The sequence below is a fragment of the Channa argus genome, chromosome 1 (genome assembly GCF_033026475.1).
Source record: "Channa argus isolate prfri chromosome 1, Channa argus male v1.0, whole genome shotgun sequence".
In the NCBI taxonomy this organism is placed as follows: domain Eukaryota; kingdom Metazoa; phylum Chordata; class Actinopteri; order Anabantiformes; family Channidae; genus Channa; species Channa argus.
This window is the reverse complement of record NC_090197.1, coordinates 30,367,635-30,389,068: the sequence shown is the minus strand read 5'-3', so window position 1 is coordinate 30,389,068 and position 21,434 is coordinate 30,367,635. Positions and strand designations below refer to the sequence as shown.

The following is a 21,434-nucleotide window of genomic DNA, read 5'->3' as shown; positions in this document are numbered from 1 at the left end:
TGACAGCTCCTGCATTGTGGTCCTGCTCTGATCTTTCTGGGACTCCGGCTTCTTCTTTGCTGGGAAATGCCTCATCTGCTGCTCTCTCTCTCTCTGTCTCTCTCTCTCCCCCTCTTCCTCCCCGCGCCCCTCCCACTCTTATTATCTTTATCTGTGCACACACCTTCACTTCCCTTTTCCCTTTTTTTTCTACTTTTCTGTATGCAGTCTGCATCTTAGCTCCACTCCCCTCCCTGCTAACAGAGATGGGCAAGCTTCCCAGTGCTGGTGCATCTAGCAGGTGCAGCCTCTTTCTCTCCTCCCGCCCTCTCTGCTTCTCTCTCTCTCTCTCTTCCCTCGCTCTACCAGCATGCACTCTCCGCTCTGTCTGTGCCTGCATTTTTCCCCCTTCTCATTCATTCTCTGTCTCTAGCTGGCGGCAGCTCAGGGAGGCAGCTGTATGTGCATCTGCATCACAATAGCCACAGGTAAAGACAGCTGCATTATCGGATGTTGCTAAGCCCATGGGGGACGGGGTTTAGGGAGCCTTAGCTGCTGCCGTCAAAGTTCTCATCCCAGCGCGGGGCGCACATTTCTAATCATCTCTAAGAAGGCATCCTGAAAGGGATCTCAGCGACCAGACCAACAAATCAAAGGCTGACTGGAAAGAGCACAGTCTTTGAGGCACTGAGGAAAAACCAACACTGCTCAGAAAGAGAGAAGAGAAAAGCAGTGGGATATTTTTGAACACTGTAACCTCCTGTTTGTCCTCTCTCTTTCTGCCTTCCCTGTCGTTTTCATCCACCACCACCCTTGCTTTTTATCCTCTTTCTCTCTTAATTTTATCCATCTGTGTTGGAATGTTCCCGGTGAATACATGAGAAGAGCCTTCGGAGTGCTTTGGTGCAGTATTAACAGACAGTATAGTGAGACAGCGGGGTGCTGAGCGGACAGCTTGGGGAAATCTGATCCACAGCCGGCTGGAGAAGGAGCAGGATCACGCGTCGCAGTTGCAGTTTATCCGCCCTGTGATACCACTGCGCGACAACACCCCTGATTCTTTTTTTCCACCCTTACCTCCCCTCTCTCTCCTCCTCTAAAGTGTGGCTTTTTTGAGTGGATCTGGAAAAATCTATTGGATTCTACTGTGTTATTTTTAGCCTCACTGGAATTTAGAGCAACCAGAGTGGTTTTGTATCCAAATTGTGATAAATACATTTTAAAAATCCTCAACTGGTGAGATTTAAAAAACAAAGATAGTGGATAATCCTAGGAGCGTGTTGGACAGACACACAAACGATAGGTCTCTTTGCTCTCGTCCTCTTTCAGTTACGAAGAGAGAGAGATTTTGGGACCTTAGGGACGCTGAGTCTGCTAAAGCTAAAGAAGGCTACACGGGGAAACGTTTTTCATTAATTTGGTCTTGCACAGGGTGGGGAAGTGACAAGACCCACCCTTCAAGTTTTGCTCCCCTTATTAGACGACTCTGTCCCGTTGTGGATTCATGTACATTTAGTAGAAATAGCTGTGAATTTTTGCTGCAGTGTCATACGAACACTAATGCCATGGATTTCTCAAATGCACAGATGTAAAGCCGCTCCTTTGCACCCATCTCACCCCCCCCAGGTCTCTCATTGTCCCTCTTTCTCCCTGTTGGAGACATCGCTTCCTATTTTTTACCTATTGCGAACTGTCTTGAAGTTCACTGCTGCTGCAGTTGGACACTGGAAGTTGGTCAGGACCAAAACACAGACAAATCAGGGGGATCATCCGTCTACACAGCTCTCCCATTTCACTGGGTGTCTCTAAATGTGAGTGTGTGTGCTTGTGTGTTTGTGATTTCATGTCTGTGTTTTATCTCGTGCACCCCTCCCCTTCTCTCTATTATTGGATTACATATTTATGTACATGTTTTTGAAACCTAAATACCGTTGAGTCCTTTTTTAAATCCATTTCTGCACCTTCTCCGTGCCTCTTCTTAATGTCCGGCATAGTCAGGAACCTTTCTGCCATGTGCTACCAATGCCTATCACAGGGTTAACCCTCAATGAGCCATAAAGGACGGCAGAGAAGGATGAGCGAGTGTTCTGGGGCAGCTGGATCTGGAGCGGTGATACTGGAGGAACCTGAGGGTTCAGGGGCTACAGGGGGACATGGTGAAGGCCAGGCACAGGATCAGGGCCCCCTTCGCTGTGCTGTTTGGCCTCGCCAGCAGACATGGCTGTGTGTGGTCCCCTTACTTATCGGGTTCATCGGACTTGGGTTGAGCTTGATGTTGTTGAAATGGATTGTCGTTGGCACAGTGCGGGATTATGTGCCAACAGATCTGGTGGATGCTAACCGAATAGGTCAGGATCCTATTTTCCTATCCAAGCCAAGCGGGATTCCCAAAAGTCCCGATACAACCACTACTACAACTACGCCTATAGTTGATGGCGAGAACCCCACGGCTAGAACTGCAACTGTTCCTAAAGGTAGAACTCGTTCCACCACCACTATAAATCCTAGAGGGGGTGGAGCTTCAGGTAGCCAAGTAACCCCTCGGAATGCTGGAAATAATAACGGACGTGGACCTTCTAGTTTCATCACGACTACAGCAGTGCCAAGGACAACCTTCATAATTGGAGAAGCAACACCTAGCCCCTCTGCATCCAATCCTACAGTACTCCATGACTCTACGCAGATGTGGACCCTGGAGCATACTACTACAGAGACGGTCTCCACCACAGTCACTACGCGTATGCATGGCCACCGTAAAACACGTAAGTCACTTGTTTCAATTAAGTCGCATATTCTTGAGCATCCAGAATTTAAAGAGCATTTCTGGAGATCAGTGGAGGTGACTCAAGAAAATTGTCAGGATTTAGCTTGGTTGAACAGATCAGTGAACAAGTCCACTAATCCACAGTTTTGTTGAATGTTTCCTGGCCTGGCTATGTCACATAATTATACATTTTTGGATCCTTTATCATCAAGACAAACTTAAAGCTAAATGTTGGTTTATTTTTGGTAACGATGGGGCTTTAAAGTTATTCCAGTCTCTGGTATTGCAAATGACATGCAGAGCACCACCATTGTAATTTGGTTTACCAGACACTTCTGTAGGTTGAAACTTGCAGAGGATTAATCAATAACATAATCGATTACATTGATTTTTACAATAAGGCATTCTGAATCATTGGATGGCTCAATAATCAATCTTTGTGCTGTGGATGGTTAAATTGTTTTTCTTAGCTGCATTGTGTGCTGGTGCCATAAAGTGAAACAACACAAGGTTTCCACTTTGGTCTAAACCTTTGTTTGATTGAATGTACAAATCCCTAATTGTACAAAGCATAAGACATGTAATGTGTTTAGAAGCTATCGACATAAAATAAGTTTTTAATGGCCACACTGTGTGCAGAAGACTTCCAGTGGATTTGTGACTTCTTATGCTGATTTTCAAATTTGCTTGCACATTGTACTTAAAGTTTAAGGATGAAAACAGATAAATTCTTGCTCATTGACTTAACACACGCATGGATGCCTGCATGTGCACATGTTCACTTAGTGGTGGTGTTGACTTGCTTCAACGTCCTAGATAAAAAGATGTTCGTTAGTACTGATGCGTTTTTTACTTCCTGTAAACTACCAGCTACAAACAGTTTTTATAATTAATAATATGCAACTAAATTGGTAACTGATCAGTAAAACTCATCATATGTTGCATCCTAAGTTATGTAAAAAGAATGTCCAAATCCTTGTCTTTATCATCTCTGTCCTTGACATGCAGTGCACATGCTATTGATTGTTGCTACCGGGGATTTTCTTGCAGCATCAGACACACACACATGCTGCTTCCTCCATGATAAATCTCACTGCTCTCAAAATGGTGCCACATTATTTGATGGACTTCCCTGTGCTTGTGATGTTCCTGTCTCTGATCCCGGTATGAGCCTACACAAACAGTTTCCGAGTCACATGAGTGGGCTATGTTTTGAATGGTGTGACCTCACACTGCATGTCTCGGATCCCTCACGTGTCTGCACAGGAAAAAAGCAAACAAGTCAGTGGTTTCAGAGTGGATACAAGCTCACACATCACATGTTGGAGACTGTTAATCTCTTCTCGCAATTTAATTTAACCTTGCAATAAGCCACGGTATGATTATAAATAACAATGTCAAGGGCTTGGCCAATTAAATATGATACATTTGTTGTATGCTGCAAATTAACTTGCACTGACCTAAATGGCTGTAAGATTGTTTTTAAGCTTGTATATTGCTTCATCATATACTCTTTTAATGACTATCATTTATGAAAGGATTTGTAACCACATGAGCAATATCACAACCTGTGATGTATACACAAAATCACCTCTTTTCACTCGCTGTTGCTCCTGTCTGCTTGACCGCAAAGGCGTGGCTGATTCTCTTTTGTCCCTGATAATGGAAGTGTCCCTAGATTACTCTAGAGACCAGGGAATGTTCCCTATGATAATGAGAAACATACCAGGGAAAATGATTTATCATTTCAGTTCCATGAGAAAAAAAAATGTGGCCATTCATCCTCATCCATTCATTTATTAATTAACCATTTAAAAAAAGCCATTTCTTCAGCAAGTGTTCATGAAAACAATTAGGCCTTGTTGATAGATATACTAGGAAAAATATCCCTCCTTCTTTAGCTTGCCTGAGAAAGTTCCGACACTACAGAATAGCCGACTCGTTCGATAATCCTAAACACCCTTCAACCTCCCACCCCTTCTATTCTCCCACCCACATGCTGCTTTGATTTGAAAAGGCCATCATTTTCACATTAACTATCCATTATGTGTGAATGTGTTATGTGGTATTATTGAATTGCCTGCGTTGGCCTGTGCTCAGAAACGGACAGAATTCTATTAATTTAAGTACAGCTGGCCATCTGGGCGCTCTTATTGATGCCGTCCCTGTCTTTGTGGGTCACAAAATGAAGATAGACATAGATTTTATCTCACGCTGGGCTATGTTGCTTTTAGTCACTGAGGTGCAAAGGGGAATGAGCTGCTGGTTCCTTTCTTGGTACTTTAAATTTCTATTGGAAGGTCTTATTTTGCATAATTTAAGGATTCTACAGATTATGATGCTTTTGTCCAAAGCAATGCACAATGTTGCTTCTCATTCACTCATTCACACTCACACACCGATGGCGTGGCTGCCATGCAAGGTGTTGCCTGACCCATCATGAGAAACTTGGGGTTCAGTGTCTTGCCCAAAGACACATGACACATAGCCGGGCCAAGGATTGAATCACTGATTTTAGTTTGTTACCAACTGAGCTACAGCTGCACATGACACTAGTTTGTAAAGTCTTCACTCCTGAGAAATTATGTTTAGTGTAGCAAATGGCTGTATACAGCCTGTATACATGATGACTCGGGATCGGCTGCTCGTCCGGTAAGCGTATTGCGTCACTTTCTGTTTCTGCACACTCTTGGGTTTCTACCGAAGGACGTTTTACTGATTAATTGTAGCTGTTATTTTTACTTAAATAAGTGATTTCTTCACACAAGAATTAATACTTAGTCGTAACATACGCTTGTATTACACAAGCACCTGCTTTTGCAAAACATAACCAGCTAAAGTTTACAAATTCCACATTTCACTTATATTAGCTTCGTTAGCTTAGCAGTTATCCATTAGCAATGGCTTCTCTGTCTCCCTCTGTTTTTCCTTCTCTCACTTGCTCGGTGTTTCTTATGTTCAGTTTTTCCTCTGCCTCCTTTAGTGATAATGGTATATGTAACAAGTGTAAGGTTTTTGCAGCTTTGGAGGCGAGGCTCACGGAATTGGAAGCACGGCTCCGTACCATGGAAAACAACTCAGCTAGTCAGGCCCCGGTAGCTGGTGCGGGCCGACCTAGCGTAGCCCCTGGCAATAATTGGATCGGCAATACAAGACCACCTTTACCAATACCAAGTCATAACCAAGACTTTAGTGTATTGAGACCCAGCCAAAATCCAGGCTTTAAAGAGTGGAGACAGGTCAATACCAAGAGCAAGGCAAGATCTTGAGACCAGAATAAGCGAATGAATAGATTTTATATACATTTTATATAATCAAAGGGAAATTTTATAGACAACGAAAAGCTTTTTGTCTTATTTTCCCTTGAATGTTACACTCATTCAATACTCATGTCTTTGATTATTCTGTATAATGTTTTGTTTTGAAGCCACAACAAGCCTTGTGTAAATGTGTGCAGTTTGCCAACTATGTAGCTGAATCTAGAAAACAGTACACAGGAGGCCACATATTCAACATTTAAGGTACAGAAAAGCTTCCAACACTCATTATACAGTATATTGTAGCTTGTGGACTCTTTCAAGTACAAAACTATTAGAGAAGTAATACAATAATTATATGTAGAATATTGATGCTCAGGAACTACACACAATCTGTTACAGATTTAAAGAAGTTTCAGTCTTTCGGTAACAAAGTGTTTCATTGGGAGAAGTTTAAATAATTATGACAACATATGACATCATATTAGGCTCTGAGCGGTACTGCACGCTGCATGCAATGTTCATGGACGTGACATTTTCCCATGTTATTGCTTGTGTATTGCTTCATTATATCCAATTGTGTCATTCTTTTACATATGCTAAATTTGTCCCTAACTGGCAAACAGTGAAACTAGTGACCTGAAACATATGGTAAAAGCACAGTTGGCTACTATGTATACTTAATGTTGGCAAAATCTCTTTGGGTTAGTAATGAAGGTATTTTATGCTACAGAGGCACATTGCTAACGCTAGTTAACTAGCTTTGCCACTTAGCTTACCTTCCTACCTGCTACTTTTCCAAGTGTAAGTAAAAGTTTGACGTGGTCCCAGCTGTCTCAGTAATCATGGCATTGCAGAGTTTTGTGGTTTAGGTAGATGATTAAAGATGATTTAGCTGACATCTTTTCCCAGAATTATGAGTGAAGGGGGGCAGGGAGGGATGATAACCAATAATTTCCAATCTGACATAAGTGAAGTAATTAGGTACATTTATAGCAGGACACTTTACATCAAATCACTGTAAATTCTCAGGCAATTAAGTGATCTTGTTACATTTCCCCTGGTTTCGACCGATCAGTCCTCCCAGTCTGCGACCACGACAAGGTCGAGTGAAATTGTGGCCGAGACCAAGATCTTAAGGCCGGTCTCAAGACCAAGACTAATCTTGCTTACTACAACACTGCTGTAAATATTATAAAAAGTGTGAGCTTGAAACTTTATTACATCAATTCAGAAAAAAAAACTCACACGGGTCACTCGCACGGGTCAGTCAAGCCCACAGGTTTGTTCACATATTCCCTGTTTAAATTCCACAGTTTAAACTCCAGCTAGCCAACTGATTTTGCTATTCAGTAAAATGAATGGCACATTAACCTCCAGAACTCTAAATGCAGCATAGCCTCGGTGGTATTTCGTGACATTCTAGCTTGTCTAACTGTCAAAAAGTCAAGATCTGACAACTATAGGAAGATATAATAGTTGAGAGGAAATGTCACTTTGAAAGCATGATTGACATCAGAATCTGTTGGACCTTACAAAATCTTAGGCTATCCCTGTGCTATTATCTGCAGACTGACTCTGAGAGCTGGGACAACTGATGCCATTAAAGGATCCCAAGTGACATTTGCCCTGCAGGGCAAAATGTCATATGATGCATCTGCAGTAATGTCACTTGGATAAAGTGAACTGTAAATCAGAACTGTCCCTTTATTCTGGAATATTCTGTATTATAAAATTAGCGGTAAAAGGAAGAAAGGCGTTGGGAATATTTCATTGGCTATACATTATAACATGATTGCCAGGCCCAGGCTCCAGGAAATGTTCTCATGCAGTCTGAGGTCTTTGTCTCCATGCTGAACAATTGAGTGGGATTAGGTTTCAGTCAGACAGTGGCCCTGAAACCTAAATCCCGATTAACAGCCCATCACCGCGACTGTGGAAGCAACAGAATTACATTAGCCCACCTATCAGTCACACACACTCTACATGGGCTTACAAGCAGCCTGGCTGCCGAAGGATTGCCTAAATAGATGGTCTGTGGCGGGATCATTTTTCATTAAATGATGCTGAGGTGATGTGTTTAAGAGGGCATTTTTGCTTAGCTGGGGTTTCAGGTTGTTTCAAGGCTACTTGGAAAAGTCCAGAGGAAAAGGTTTACACTGTGCTGCTGTTACAATCACATGCAATGAGGTAACTCTTTGTAGAGTTTATGACATATCCTTCTGAATCATGCACTGTCACTAAATGTCACTATGATTTGCTTGAGGCAAAGTCAACACAGAAACACAAACAAAATAACAAGAAGACATGATAACACTCATGATCTGCAGAAAACGTATTTAGGGTTGATATCAGGTCAAAAACAGGCCTCTGGAATCAAAGCGGTGGCTACAACAGTTGTTTTCCTGTGCAGTGTATCATGTTAAAAGACCAGGTGTTCTCAATCAAAGATGCCTAACAAGGCTTTTAGAAAAGTAGGTTTTTTCTTGCATGTAGTTTCATCATGTGTGTGATGTGTTCTGACGCCATTGTTGTTGACGTTCCTGATCCTAGAATTCTCTAACAGCTCGTACCTGATCATCCTTTCACAGGCGCCAATGTAGGTCATGCATCTAAGACCTGTGATGGTCTGCACTTCAACATGGTATACATTTCTTGCACATTCCAGCAATCGCTTTATAAGAGTTTGACCAACAGGCAATGGACAAACAGACGCATGGAACAAAAATGATTACAACTTAACCTAAAATTTGTTGATGCCTGTTTAATGTTTCATTAAATGTGTGTGTGTGTGTGTGTGTGTGTGTGTGTGTGTGTGTGTGTGTGTGTGTGTGTGTGTGTGTGTGTGGAATTCACACCACTAATTGTGCCATGATGTCATTGTCTTTCCACCACACATGATCAGAAAATTCAAATTAGGCAAAAATTAACTTTGGGTTGTATCCCTGCTGCCCAGTGTATATATTTATCTTGTGCTAATAACCTCATAGAGAGAGATTTAGGGTTTTAAACCAGATTTGGCTTTTAAACCAGATTGTGGAGTTCACAATCTTTACACTTGGATTAGCTATCTGAGAGCTGTTTAGTACGGTAGAAAGCTCCCTATAGGGCTGTGCGCTGAACGTGCAAACCCTCACCTAAATGTACACGTGCTAGTGTGTGTGTAGCTGCCCATGTCTAAGTGGGTCTTCGATGTGTGAAATCCAGGTGTGACCTGCATGAATGAGAACTGAAATCAGCACCATCCTTAAAGTGTGTTTGATTTGTTGCAGCTGTCTTTGAAAGCAAAATAGCAGCTTTCGGTTAAACAATTTGCAGAAAAAATGGTGACTAAGTAACCACTGCACTACACCTGGACTCAAACCTGTTATACACCCACAAAGAGACAATATCTAAATCACTGTATACTTTTTTTGGAATATAGGGGTTCAGCTATAGTTATAGTTGTAAGCCATAATTTTAGATACTATTCGTGTTCTGAGCCAATTGACACACTGCGTGTGATGTTGATTTGTTAGTAAAAGCTGGCTAAAGTTATTTTGGATTGTTGGTGTTACAAAGCTGTGGTGGTTTGACACATATTTGCACCAGGACTAGTCATGGTTACCATACAATACTAGATGTTGGATAGTGGATCTTTCATTGAGCTCTAAAATATATAAAGGTACCTGCTCACTGAACCTGAGTTTTCCCCAAACAATAGGAGCCATCTTTTGTTCATGTTAGAAATTGCCTAGTTTTGTCTAATCAAATTGGGATAAATTTATCTCAGAGTTTAGAGCTTCATGGCTTGGTGCAACTGGCTTGTTTGCAGTTTATTCTTCTTAAAATTCTGTAGTAAACCATGCCACATAGTTATTGGGTTCTTGAATGAATTGCTGGCTGGTAACACACACTAATCTCAAGGCCCATGTAATCAAAATGTCTAGGAACCCATGTATTTTTATTCCCGTGCATTTAAATGATAAACACACATGCTTTCCTCATGTTCCACTTTATTTCACTGCTCAGACAACATCATGAAAAATGTTGTTCCTAAAATATAATTTAGTTTATAATACCCTTTATTAAAGTTTATCTGTGATGTACTTGTTGACACTGTTGTGCCTGTGTGGCCAAAAGCATGGTCCAGATTACAGTTTTAATTTGGCGGAGTTAAAGTGCGACACGTGATTCATACTGGTGCAATGTTTCGCTGAGGGAGGAGTGATAAAACGTTAATGAGACCAAAGAGAAACATGTTCGAAATGTAGAAGAAAGTGTAAATAATAGATGGCCCCATGTTGAGCCGTTTCCTGTGCATGTACAGTAAACGTCTTCAGTGTATGAAGGTGTTCACCGTGCGTTCAGTCCGCGCTCTATGCACTAGAGGAAATAGCTTTAAGTTGAATTTCACATCTGCCTCGCTTCTCTTACTTCCCCTCTCCTGTTCGTCCTCTCTTCCTGAGCACATCTATCAGCTGAGTCCAGATGATGATGAAGTACAGAGTGGTTAAATACCGCCGCCAACTTCAGAGGGGCTTTTAATAATGAATTCAGGTTTAAGCTGCCTTGATTAGATGAGAGTTGCTCCATTTTATTGGAGCCAGTGGCAGGGAAAAGGTAGCAGCTGTAACGATGTAGAAGAATTAAATTGCTCTTTTTTTGGGAGGGGATTCACCTGCCCTGCACTTTCTCCACAGGAAGCTCCTTTGTAAAGAGTCATATTTACTTGCCTTGCATTTTGGTGACACCTTTTGAGTGTTGTTAACTAATAAACACTCCTTATTTCTCAGGTTATTACACCCATATTGGTCTATAAGACATAAATATCTGTATACAATGTCTTTAGACAAAGGATTTCCCAAACATGATGAAAATAAACATTTAGGTTCAAAACTTTGCAGAAAGCATGTGAGACACACATTGATATGTGGGTTTGATATGAGAGGGAATAATCTCCATGCACTTCCCCCACAGCCCACCCTTGCCACTTTCTTATTAAGTCCGTCAGTTTGCCGACAGCAGGAAACCATTCAACACAGGTAAGCAATTAAATATCTGTTGTCTGACTGTTATCAATTGAACAGCTACAACAGCTTGTGTTGCTTTTTTCACTTGTCGGTATTTCAGTGGTGTACAGTAGTTTGGGCCATGACAAATGGGGTGCAGGGAAGCATCCACCCAGCTGACCTGTGGATGCTCTGGTTCTTAGCTTCGACGCTTAATAAAACGACCTCTGTTTGCCCTTTCATGACAGGCAAATTCTTCTTCATGCAACTAAATCTTCTGGAAAAGTAAAAGTGCAGCCTTGTTAGAACTGTTTGTGTCCTGTGTCCAGGACCAGCTGAGCACTTCACAGACTAGTACATCCGAAAACACCCAGGAGTTGTTTTTGAAATCGTCACATCGTAAATGTTGGTCCCATTAGGAGCCAGACTATTAATCAGATACTTTCTCTGGCTAACGTGACAGTCCACTTTGCACCAGAAATATCCTTTTCCATGCTACTGTTCAAACCCGTTCTCATTCCGAAAGGTGTCAAAAAGCGTAGCTTTATCCAGTCCCTTCAACGTTACGTGCTGACGCTTAGGGTACACGTTTGTGTCGACACTCAGAACATTCAGTGTAGTACAATGAAAACCCTCATGCTATATATATTCATACGCCTAAAGCATGGCGTAGCGTATAAACTGAAAAGGTCTCATTGGGTGGTGGGCAGTACAACAAGACGCAGTACTTTTCAGCAGGAGACTAGTGTTCAACTCTGGTGCAAGACGTTGTGTGCTTTAATGATTGTATTTGTGGCGCATGATGATGAGGTTACTATAATAAGTAAGTACATGTGTTTTGTTTTTATGTCATTTATCTTATAACTTAACCTTACCCTGAATTTTTTGTGCCTACCCCTAATGCAAGTTATCTTGAAGTTGTTTTCCCGTCGCTAACACAGTTTTTGTGTGTATAAAGTCGTTCCTGTGGTATCAAATGGTGACACTCTTGGAGCATCCTATGTTGATGCCACAGTGTATCTGCGGTATCAATATGTTGCACTAAAAGGAGGTAAAAAGCACAATTTGACGCCTGAGGAAGCATCGTTATCTGAGGGTGTGGGATGAACATTTTGACTGTTCATTTAGAATTACCATCATTAACTTCTAGTATTCAGTCCAACAATTTAGTAATACATTCAAAATTTGCCACCTGACATATGATATGTAGCTATCAATCTTAGATCATATAAGCCAAGTGACACAGTGTGACCTCTGTTAATTTTATGATTCAAGCATAAAATATTCATCAGCGAAGCACTGGCCTGAAGAAAAGCCTCCCCACCCTCCCTTTGCCTTCTGCTCATTATGCTGGTGGCACCTGGTGGTAAACAATACTATTAGCAAAGATAAAATGCTTTGACAGAGATTATTTAACCTCAGTGCATACAGAGCTACAATTCAGGTCTGAACCTGTTCTAGTCTGGTTGTGTGTTGTGTGATTCAATCCCCCCTGTCTCATGGCCTCTGGTCTCTCAAGGTCATCTGGTACTCCTGCTGCTGATGCTGAGAGTGATGCTCAAATAGACAAAAACATAAATGAATGGAAAACTACATAAAGAAAGAATAGGACAAAATAAAATCAAATATTAATATACATAGTAATAACTAGTACATCCTTATGCTGAGCCAAAAAACCAAGTTAGCTCAGTATAAAACTGTACTAAAGGTCAGGATTGTGCAGGAGGGTTAACATAGCCAATAAACACAATACCACAGTCCAGGGTGCATCAACACAGTCAGCAGTGTCTGTTACACAGTCTGCTGGCTTGGGGAAAAAAGACCTCCGCAGTCCATCATAATAGGCTCCATCTGAGCATTTCTTATACTATAACTTCATCCCAGTGAGCTGTGACAGCAATACTAATCAATAATAATCCAATTATACAAATAACCATATGACACAGGAGCATTTTGTGCAATAAATACTTCTTGTTTGGTACATTTTCTGTATTTCAACACAACAGTAGTTCACATTTTTTAAAAAATACTTTAGCAGAGATATGATCCACAGCTCATGTTAATGAGACATTTGCTTCTAAATATTTAAGAGAGAGGCTTGCCTTTCTGACCAATCAGAGGTCAGAGCCTGTGCGTCAGATGGAGACTTTGACATATCATCTGTATTTGATAGGCTGGGGTGGCTTGAGTGAGTGTAATAGTGCAGCTCATGAGGTTGTAAAAATGCTTCTATTTTGAAAATGTTTGCTCAGAGTTCAAGAAGTGTGCTGATAAAGTGAAAAACCTGAGAACTGTAATGTAATGATATGAGTGAAGAATCTGAATATCTCTACCGTGCAGGTGTTTAAATGTAGGAGTTTGTGTCGAAGATCTTTTGAAAGGAGGGCCTGACTAAAGAGCGCCTCAAGCTAATCTAATAAATCGCTTTTCCTGCCCATTAATTCTGACATTAGTCCCAGTAACAGAGCCTCCCTCTTGGTTAGTTAAAGATAATGATTCTTTGTATGTGGGTTTGTCATCATCTGGTGGCACTTTTTTTTCTTCTGCACATTATATCAGCAGCCTCATCCCCCCTCCCCCCTCCCGCTTGTCTCCGTACAAGATATTGATCCCAGTTTGATTGTAACGTGGTCTTTTGCCACTCAGCATTTTAGCGAGCGGCCCTGCGAGCGAGCGGACCTGCATATGGGTGTGGGTTCTGTGGGTTCCGATTATCTTGAGCTTGCTGCATTTTGCTGAGGCTAATTTTAGCTTTAGGGATTGTTGCCAGCTTGTCTCTGGGAGACTGCGTGGAACTGGCTTTTCTAGTGGAGTCCTTGGAGCTAGCGGTGCTGCAGGAAATAGAACAAAGAAAGCACAGAGGAGACAATCGAGACCGCGACTTTAGTGCTTCCAAAATAAACCATCTTTCCCCGACATGAGAGTTAAGGAGGATTTAGCACGTTAGGCTCAATGAAATCTAATGTCCTGTGTTGAGTTTGTTTATTTTGAGATTTCTACCATCATACAGTATCTTATTACGCTAAGTAACAGCGATTTGAGGCCTCACTGATAAGAATCTAAAGATAAAATAGTCTCTTCCATGAAATCAGAGCTGTTAAACCGCACATTACTTATTATGTTACCACACAGGAGGTTTCCTGAGGAAACAGGAAGCTCTGCAGAAGGTCATTTTCACCTTGATAAAAAACATACTCTCAATTAAAATTTAAAGAATTTAATAAAGTTCACAGCAACACAAGGTATCTTACATTTACAAAAAAATATATGAAAGAACTGAAGAATAAAGTCCAACATGAATAAGGAAGGAAAAGAAAAATGATCAGTTTTAAGAGGAGATTTAAAGGAAGACTGTTTTCTGCCTGATCTCATCGGGAAGGGAACTCCATAGCTGAGAGGCCCAGTCACCTTTTACTGATCCATTAGAAGTGTCCTGCCAGAGGATCTCGAGCAGTGACTGGGCTCACAGGGAGTTCCGCTTGAATCACGCGGTCACATGAGCAGAAGCTGGCAAGCTCGATGTCATGTGTTAGATGTCGGCCGCCTCGGCTGTATCCTTGGGGCAGATGGTTATATCATTTCTCTTTTGGAGCCAATTTACTAGCCTGTCAACAAGGTTCACCACATCCCTCTGACAAAGCTAATTTTTTATCCCGTCTATCTTTTTATTTACTGAGATAAATAAATAGAATATTGCGCTCATCATTCACAGGTTACATTTTGGATTAATCAGTTCGTCACTGGAGCTACAAAAATCATACAATCATCAGACAGTTTACTGTTCAACTTAAGTGATCTGATACACAGGAAAGCGACAGATTCTCACTTTTGAAGGTATCTTCTATCTTCCTGAGTGCTGTCAAAAAAACAGTTGTCAATTAGTTTTCTGTCAATCAACAAACATTTTCAGCACTTATATATTTCAGCACTCTCTACCTGTTCTGTCCTCTCTTGTTCTGTCTCTTGTTTTTTCCTCTCGGGACACTCCTGACAGCTGTCTCAGAGACTTTCGGTGACAAGTTTGGTGAACTGGTGGGTTGTCTGCATGTATATGTGTTTTTGAAAGAAACACACATCTTCTTATGACAGTTGGACTCTCTTGCTTTCCCCCTCTAGGCTGTGTGACTCAGGATTTTGGGAACAAAGACAATGGTTTTGTACTTCCTTCCTGTAAGAAATGCAGGAGAATAAGATGCGAGATTGTTGGGGTTTGAGTAAAGAGGAAACAATGAGGACAGGGAAGAGCAAGAAATGCAACTAGCAACAGCGAGCTCACCCTTCATTGTCCCTCCGTCTACCCCGCTATGCCGACTCAGTTCATTTACATTTACATTACACCAGCTGGAGTTGATTTGCTGGTGAGTGATAGATGCAGAGGCGCTGATGCTGTTTATAGAGATGAGCTCGGGGGGTGGGGGGGGTTAGCAGTGTCAGATGTTTGCGAGATGGCCAGTGCAGCCTGATGCAATATGCTTTGCTCGTTAGCAACTAAATTGGTAGCTACAGCAGTAGTGAATTTATTTATGGGATTTGATGCTTTAATGCCTGCTGCTTGTCACTGTAGCTGGCTAGTTAGCACATCCAACATAAGTGTGACAATGTAACAGAATAGCAGATAGCACAGATGTTAACAGCTACACTTTTAGGTTTGGACCCAATCCACTTTATTATGACCCTATTTGACCTGGATTATTCTGTGGACACTGTTGGTACCATATTGGAAATCATTTTATTACCCCATATTATTCCTTATCAGACTTTAGGAGGCCTGGTGGATCAGTGGGTGGAACATAAGCTTGGGATGCAGTAGGCCACTGGATCGAATCCCATCCCACCAGGTGTGGCCCCACCCAGCCACCAAGGGCAACATTGGTGCCAGATAAAGATGGGAGAGTTGCAGCAGGAAGGCAATGCGGTGTAAAAATACAAAAAAAAACAACTAAAACAAAACAATGAACATTCTACTGTGGCGACCCTGAAAGAGACTTTATTACTTATCAACAATCTACTGTATTTTTAATGGACAGCATGGTTAACTTTTTTTTTTCGTCATCTTGCACAACTGATTGAAATATAGTTTACGTATGGATTCTTATCAAGAGACGCGGTTATGGATGGTTTGATTCCTGTAGTTCACATTTGCGCACCAACAGACCTGCAGCTGAAACAAACAATAGGTTGCTAGTGTACACATTCCTACATGGTATCGGCCTTGCCTACTGAGAACGTCTCACTCATTCAGCCATTTTTGAGCAGTCAGCTTGGGATTGGTTAGCTTTTGTTGTAGGTAACACAAGTAGCGTTTGCAGCCTTGATGTGGTAGTACTGTATACAGTCTCTGTGAACTGGCATCAGAAACACTTTCCACACACATCCATACATACATGGGCTGTTGCTAAAATATATCTATATGAGTCATGTCAATGAGCACAAAGCAGCATAACAGCACACAATGCAACAGTGTGGTAATGACAGTTGGTCAAGGATACATTTTTTAACATTTCTTCTAGCATCACCATAAGATTCGACACATCTCTGCTCTCTTTCAAGTTTCTTGGTGGGAAATTCAGTACACACATTTATGTTTCCTTCAGGCTGAACTTTAACACATTTCACGATCCATTAACTTTTGATCTTGTGCCATTATCGGGTTGTTTATTACCAAAGTCCTGAAAAAGTGATGCCGTCCCCAGATACTTCAGCCTCAGCAGTCCACGTTGAATCTAGTCTGCACCTTTGTGGTGCTGAGATGCACATCATCCCCGATGCTTGGCAGCGCGAGCTGATTCAGGAAAGAAGCAATTATACAGTAGCACATCCTCAGACCACTGTGTGGAGCTGCAAAACGATGTAAAAGGTATAATTTATGTTTTTGTCATATAAAATGATGACTGTTTTTATCACATCTAGTTCAGACGTGGTTCATTCCTGTGGACATGAGCGCGTCAGTCATGAGCCGTCAGCACTCCACCCGCCAGTTGTCAGCAGTAACTGATGTCCAACTATCTCTCTCTGTTTTTTTTTTTCTCTCTGTTTCACAAATCACAATAATACGCCAACAGCGACACATGCACACTCATGCAAACACACACTCGCACGCGTCCCCACACACGCAGACAGCTGGGGTGTCACTCCACTGGCTCTGTGCCCCGAGAGGAACTCAGAGGAAGATGGACAGGCAGGAGCTGTCAGTGAAGATGCAGGAACACGGAGTTGGCTTCTCACTTCAAATAATGAACCACATGTGAGGCGTCGACTCCAATTAGATCGGCGGATAATTATCTCAGCACAAGTCACTCATCCTAATCAGAGTGCAAACTGCTGGTTGCACTAGAGAGGATGGTGTGTTAAGTAAGAAGTACAGTGGATATTACTTATTTGAAGTCATTTGGAGTTTAGTTAATGCTTCCTTATACATCTCTTTTATTTACCTTGACTTGAGTAAATCAGGGATATTTCCATTGTAATACCTTTCTGTTTTGTTATTGCCACTCACTGGCAATTTAACAGTTTTCCAGAGCCTGAAAGTGTTATTGTTGAACGCATTTAACCCCTAGAAGATGTGTCCATAAAACATAGCTGGTGGTCAGAAAATGATGCATTTTACATGTGTGAATCAGCAAAACAGTAGCACCCACTGTGACTGAAAAAAGCTGAAAACTATCAAATGTTTTATGACTTCAAGAAGGTGGATAGAAAAATTTGGACATTTGGAGTCTTCTGGGCCTCTAGTTATCAACTAAACGTGCATCTGTACTGAGGTGGAACTGAATTCTTTCTCATGTTTCACTTGTGCTCATCCTACGACTGTCGCTTTCACGCATTCATTATTGATTTGACCGTGACATGCGGCAGAAAGCTAATTTGTGTCATGCCATGTTACAGTATTAAAGTTGTTTTTGTCTAAGTAGAACTACTGCGTATGCTGTTGAAAATGCGCCAAATCTGGCCAAAGTGCACGAGAGTTTTCATATTACAGTTGCAATCACCATTCAGAGGTCTGGTAGTTTATTAGTCTTGCTTTAAACTATAGATTTGTATCAATGATAGGTCACAAATATCAATAATCTGTTATTATTCTCTCAGTGAATAGATTGAAGTCAATAGAAGACAACAAATTTTACAACATTAGTGTAACCATGAATCATAGAAATGTTCCTTTAAACTGTCTCACCGATATGTTATACAGTACATTATCTATCTGAAGCAACATTCAGCAAACCTACTCAGACGCCTTTTAAATTCTACATCAGCACAACATTAATAATAAATGTCACACTTTTCCTCAGTGTGACACAACAGGCCCTTCACAGAATGCGAGTGCAGCGTAGGAGCAGCTACACACTGACAATACTACAGTACAGATAAGGCATCCACTCATTTGGAAAGATGTTCAGTGTGGTGCCGTTACAAGCATTGCACATTGTTCAATGGAGAACTGACTTCAGAGCTTTGATCTGTGGCCTTTGTGCATGTTTCCACATATGGAGTTAAATCAGGGACAGCTGTTTATAGACATCATAAACATTTCAACATTTCGACTACTACCCTGCAAGTGCACCTTTTGAGAGCAAAGAAATGTATTTTTGAAAGGGATTCGCATGTTTTTAATGATCACTTTTGGCAGTCTGAATGTTACAATAGACTAAAAATACATATCCTGATTTTGTTAAAAAACCTGAAACGACATATTTCACTTTTTATCTTACATATATTCAGTGAAATTAACTTGTGCTTTTGTGAAAGCTGAAACTTGTGAACTTTATGAGAGAATAAAAGAAAAAAGGTGTTTTCAAAACTTCACCAAATCACAAAATGTCAAATGTTTATTGTTATCCACATTTCCCATAGGCACAACAAAAATCCTGAGCAACAATGACTTAAAGACTAAACAATACAAACTTAACTTAATACTGGTTACGTGTCGAAGTGTGACTGTGCAAGACACTGAGCCTCAAGTTGCTCCCGGTGCATGGCAGCCATCCCATCGGTGTGTGAGTGTGTGTGTGTGTGTGAATGGATGAATGAGAAGCAACATTGTAAATGGATAGAAGCGCTATATAAGCGGCCATTTTCATCACTGCAGAGAGAAACCATCAACCTCCTGAGCAGTGCTTCTGCGAGAATACTGTGACTTCACTGCTGACCCTCTTCTCATCCCCATCTTCTCTCTGGTCTCTCTCCATTCTTGCTCTTAGAAAGAACCAAACTTAGCATTAAGCCTCCCTCTCATGTGTAATCATAAGCAGTTACAACATGTTACAGATGTTTGTTTGCTGTCACAAAAGCTTTTCATTGGCCTCATTGGTGACACTGTGGAGCTCAATCTGTTTCACATACATCTCGTTCACAGTGCACGTTCTTTGTTATTTTTAATACTAATCCAAAGCCAAACACGCCCTAAGTTCACACAGGAGGTGATTTCACTCAGATGAATGTGTTGAGATTTGAGTTATGCTTAATGGCCTGTGTTAACACAGTGCATGTTGCTAGAAGAATAAAATACATTACCCTTAATATGAAATCTAATCAAATTGAGATTCATGTTAAGTAAGTGCTGGGCAATTGTACAGTTCTTAGTAAAATGTCAAAGGTAGAGAGTAATTTTGTCCATGTTATTCCCACAAATGGACTTTGGACGGTAGCCACATCATCACAGCTATGCTTGCAATTTGAAATGGAAAGCGTATTGGCATGGATATGCAACACATAGCAACATAAATGTGATTGTTACTGTTCAGGGTAATGGCTTTAATTGCCATCCATCCTGACTCGAATGGGTAAGGTGAATGAAGCAGTGGAAATATTACATGAACATTCACATGTTAGGCTTTGTCTCTATAATCTCTCCAACCGTTTAGGTTTGAAATAGGAAGCTATAATACTCTAAACCTGTACCAACCCTGTTTTTCTTTTCAACTTACAAGTACACACAGTGAGGCTTCTAAAAATAGAGAATAATTATAACAGCCATTTAAACATTACAGATTAAGTGGATTTATTTCTGGCTGTAGCACTGAAGTCATGCTTGATTAGGTGACTGGCATCAGCTGACTCATTCATGTTTAACATTCACTGGCTCATTCGTTAGCTGCTTAGATGTCAGCTGACTGGTAACATCCATTATATTCATGCATGTTCAGTGCAGCCATCGCAAATTAACTATTCGTCTTGTGGTCTACCCTGTTTGCTCCTGCAGCTCCTGAACTACATACAGGGTATTATGGGTTAACAGTCTTAACGACAACTTGCAATTATGCACTTAATGTAAATGTGAGTCTGGGCGTCTAGTTATGAATCTTTTAAACCATCATTTCTTTGCGTTTTTTTCTTTTCCTGCTGTTGAGCCATCAGTGTTCTGTCCATTTCCAGCTTGCCTCCTTCTCCTTCCCAAAGCCAAATAACATCTTGCTACTGGAACTTTCTCTCACATTCATTAATGTTAAGACACGGCTGACAACCACCATCCAAACGCACATCAACCTGTACAGAAATGCTTTTCTTCCTTCCTTTGTTTCCTTTTGTTCTTATTCTTGCTGAGACTTTAATTTGCTGGATCAGCCTTCCTCCCAATCAATCCTCCACATGCTGCTTGACATCAGGGAGAATGATTTTGGGGAACTTTTGCGCAGCAGCTGTGTCGATGTATGGCTCGCACAAGGCCTCGTTCCGCTGTGGCAGTTTGTGCTCCTTTGCAAAAAGAAAGAGAAATGTGCTGCTGTTAAATCTCTGCAGCTCCGCATTAATAAGCAATGAGGTTACTGTGTTTTCTGAAAATGTAAAGGTGCACATCGGAGAAGGTCATCTGTGCGTGGAAGTTAGTGTGAAAAATGTCCAATCGTCATTTTCCCTCACATCTCCAGCCTTCCAGTTCTGGGCATGGGATCATGTCTTCCCAGAGACAGCTAATATTTGTGTGTTGGCTCCCTTTTGGTTGTGTGTTGCACAAAAAAACCAACTTCATTCAGTTCATTCACACAGAATTAAAATAGAGAGGTCCCCTTTTACAGGTCTGTCCAATTGTAAAACTGTCATTCCTCCAGGGTCCTTATGGGGAGGTTTTATATTCACTGGCAAAAGAGGATGACGCCCGGTTAGAAATCTACACTTTAAGCCCCGGTGGGATTATAAGCAGCACTACAATAAGTCCTGGTGAAGTCATGATCCTGTGACAGGAAGTAGGAGAAGCCTATTGAAGCGGAGTCTTAGAAATGTATAAGGCCTGCAGGATGAATTCGATAAATACTTAGCTGACTGTCTTCCTGACTGTCAAATAATGTTTTACCTACAGCCTGTACATCTGTTAAACCTTTGAGGAGGAATCCAGTCTTGCCTATAAGTTTTCTCACAAAGCTTTTGCATACAAGAAAGTGTCTTAACTCAGGCAGCATGAGGCCTCTTTGTTTGCCACAGCTCCATCGTATTTTTTTTTACTTCAGTCGC

At 41.3% G+C, this 21,434-nt stretch overlaps 1 protein-coding gene across 6 annotated transcripts in view; it reads left to right on the top strand.

Annotated features, from left to right (window-relative positions):
- The first annotated feature begins 342 nt into the window (after positions 1-342).
- Positions 343-21,434, top strand: part of LOC137131256 (pro-neuregulin-3, membrane-bound isoform) — a 314,148-nt gene continuing 293,056 nt past the window's right edge. For 2 of the 6 annotated variants that reach the window (XM_067512299.1, XM_067512290.1), the window contains exon 1: positions 344-2,741. In XM_067512299.1, the coding sequence (XP_067368400.1) occupies positions 2,027-2,741 (715 nt within the window). In that variant the 5' untranslated portion in view covers positions 344-2,026. Of the gene's footprint in view, positions 2,742-21,434 lie in introns of all 6 variants that reach the window. The other 4 variants (XM_067512281.1, XM_067512307.1, XM_067512315.1 and 1 more) reach the window with 4 other exon arrangements.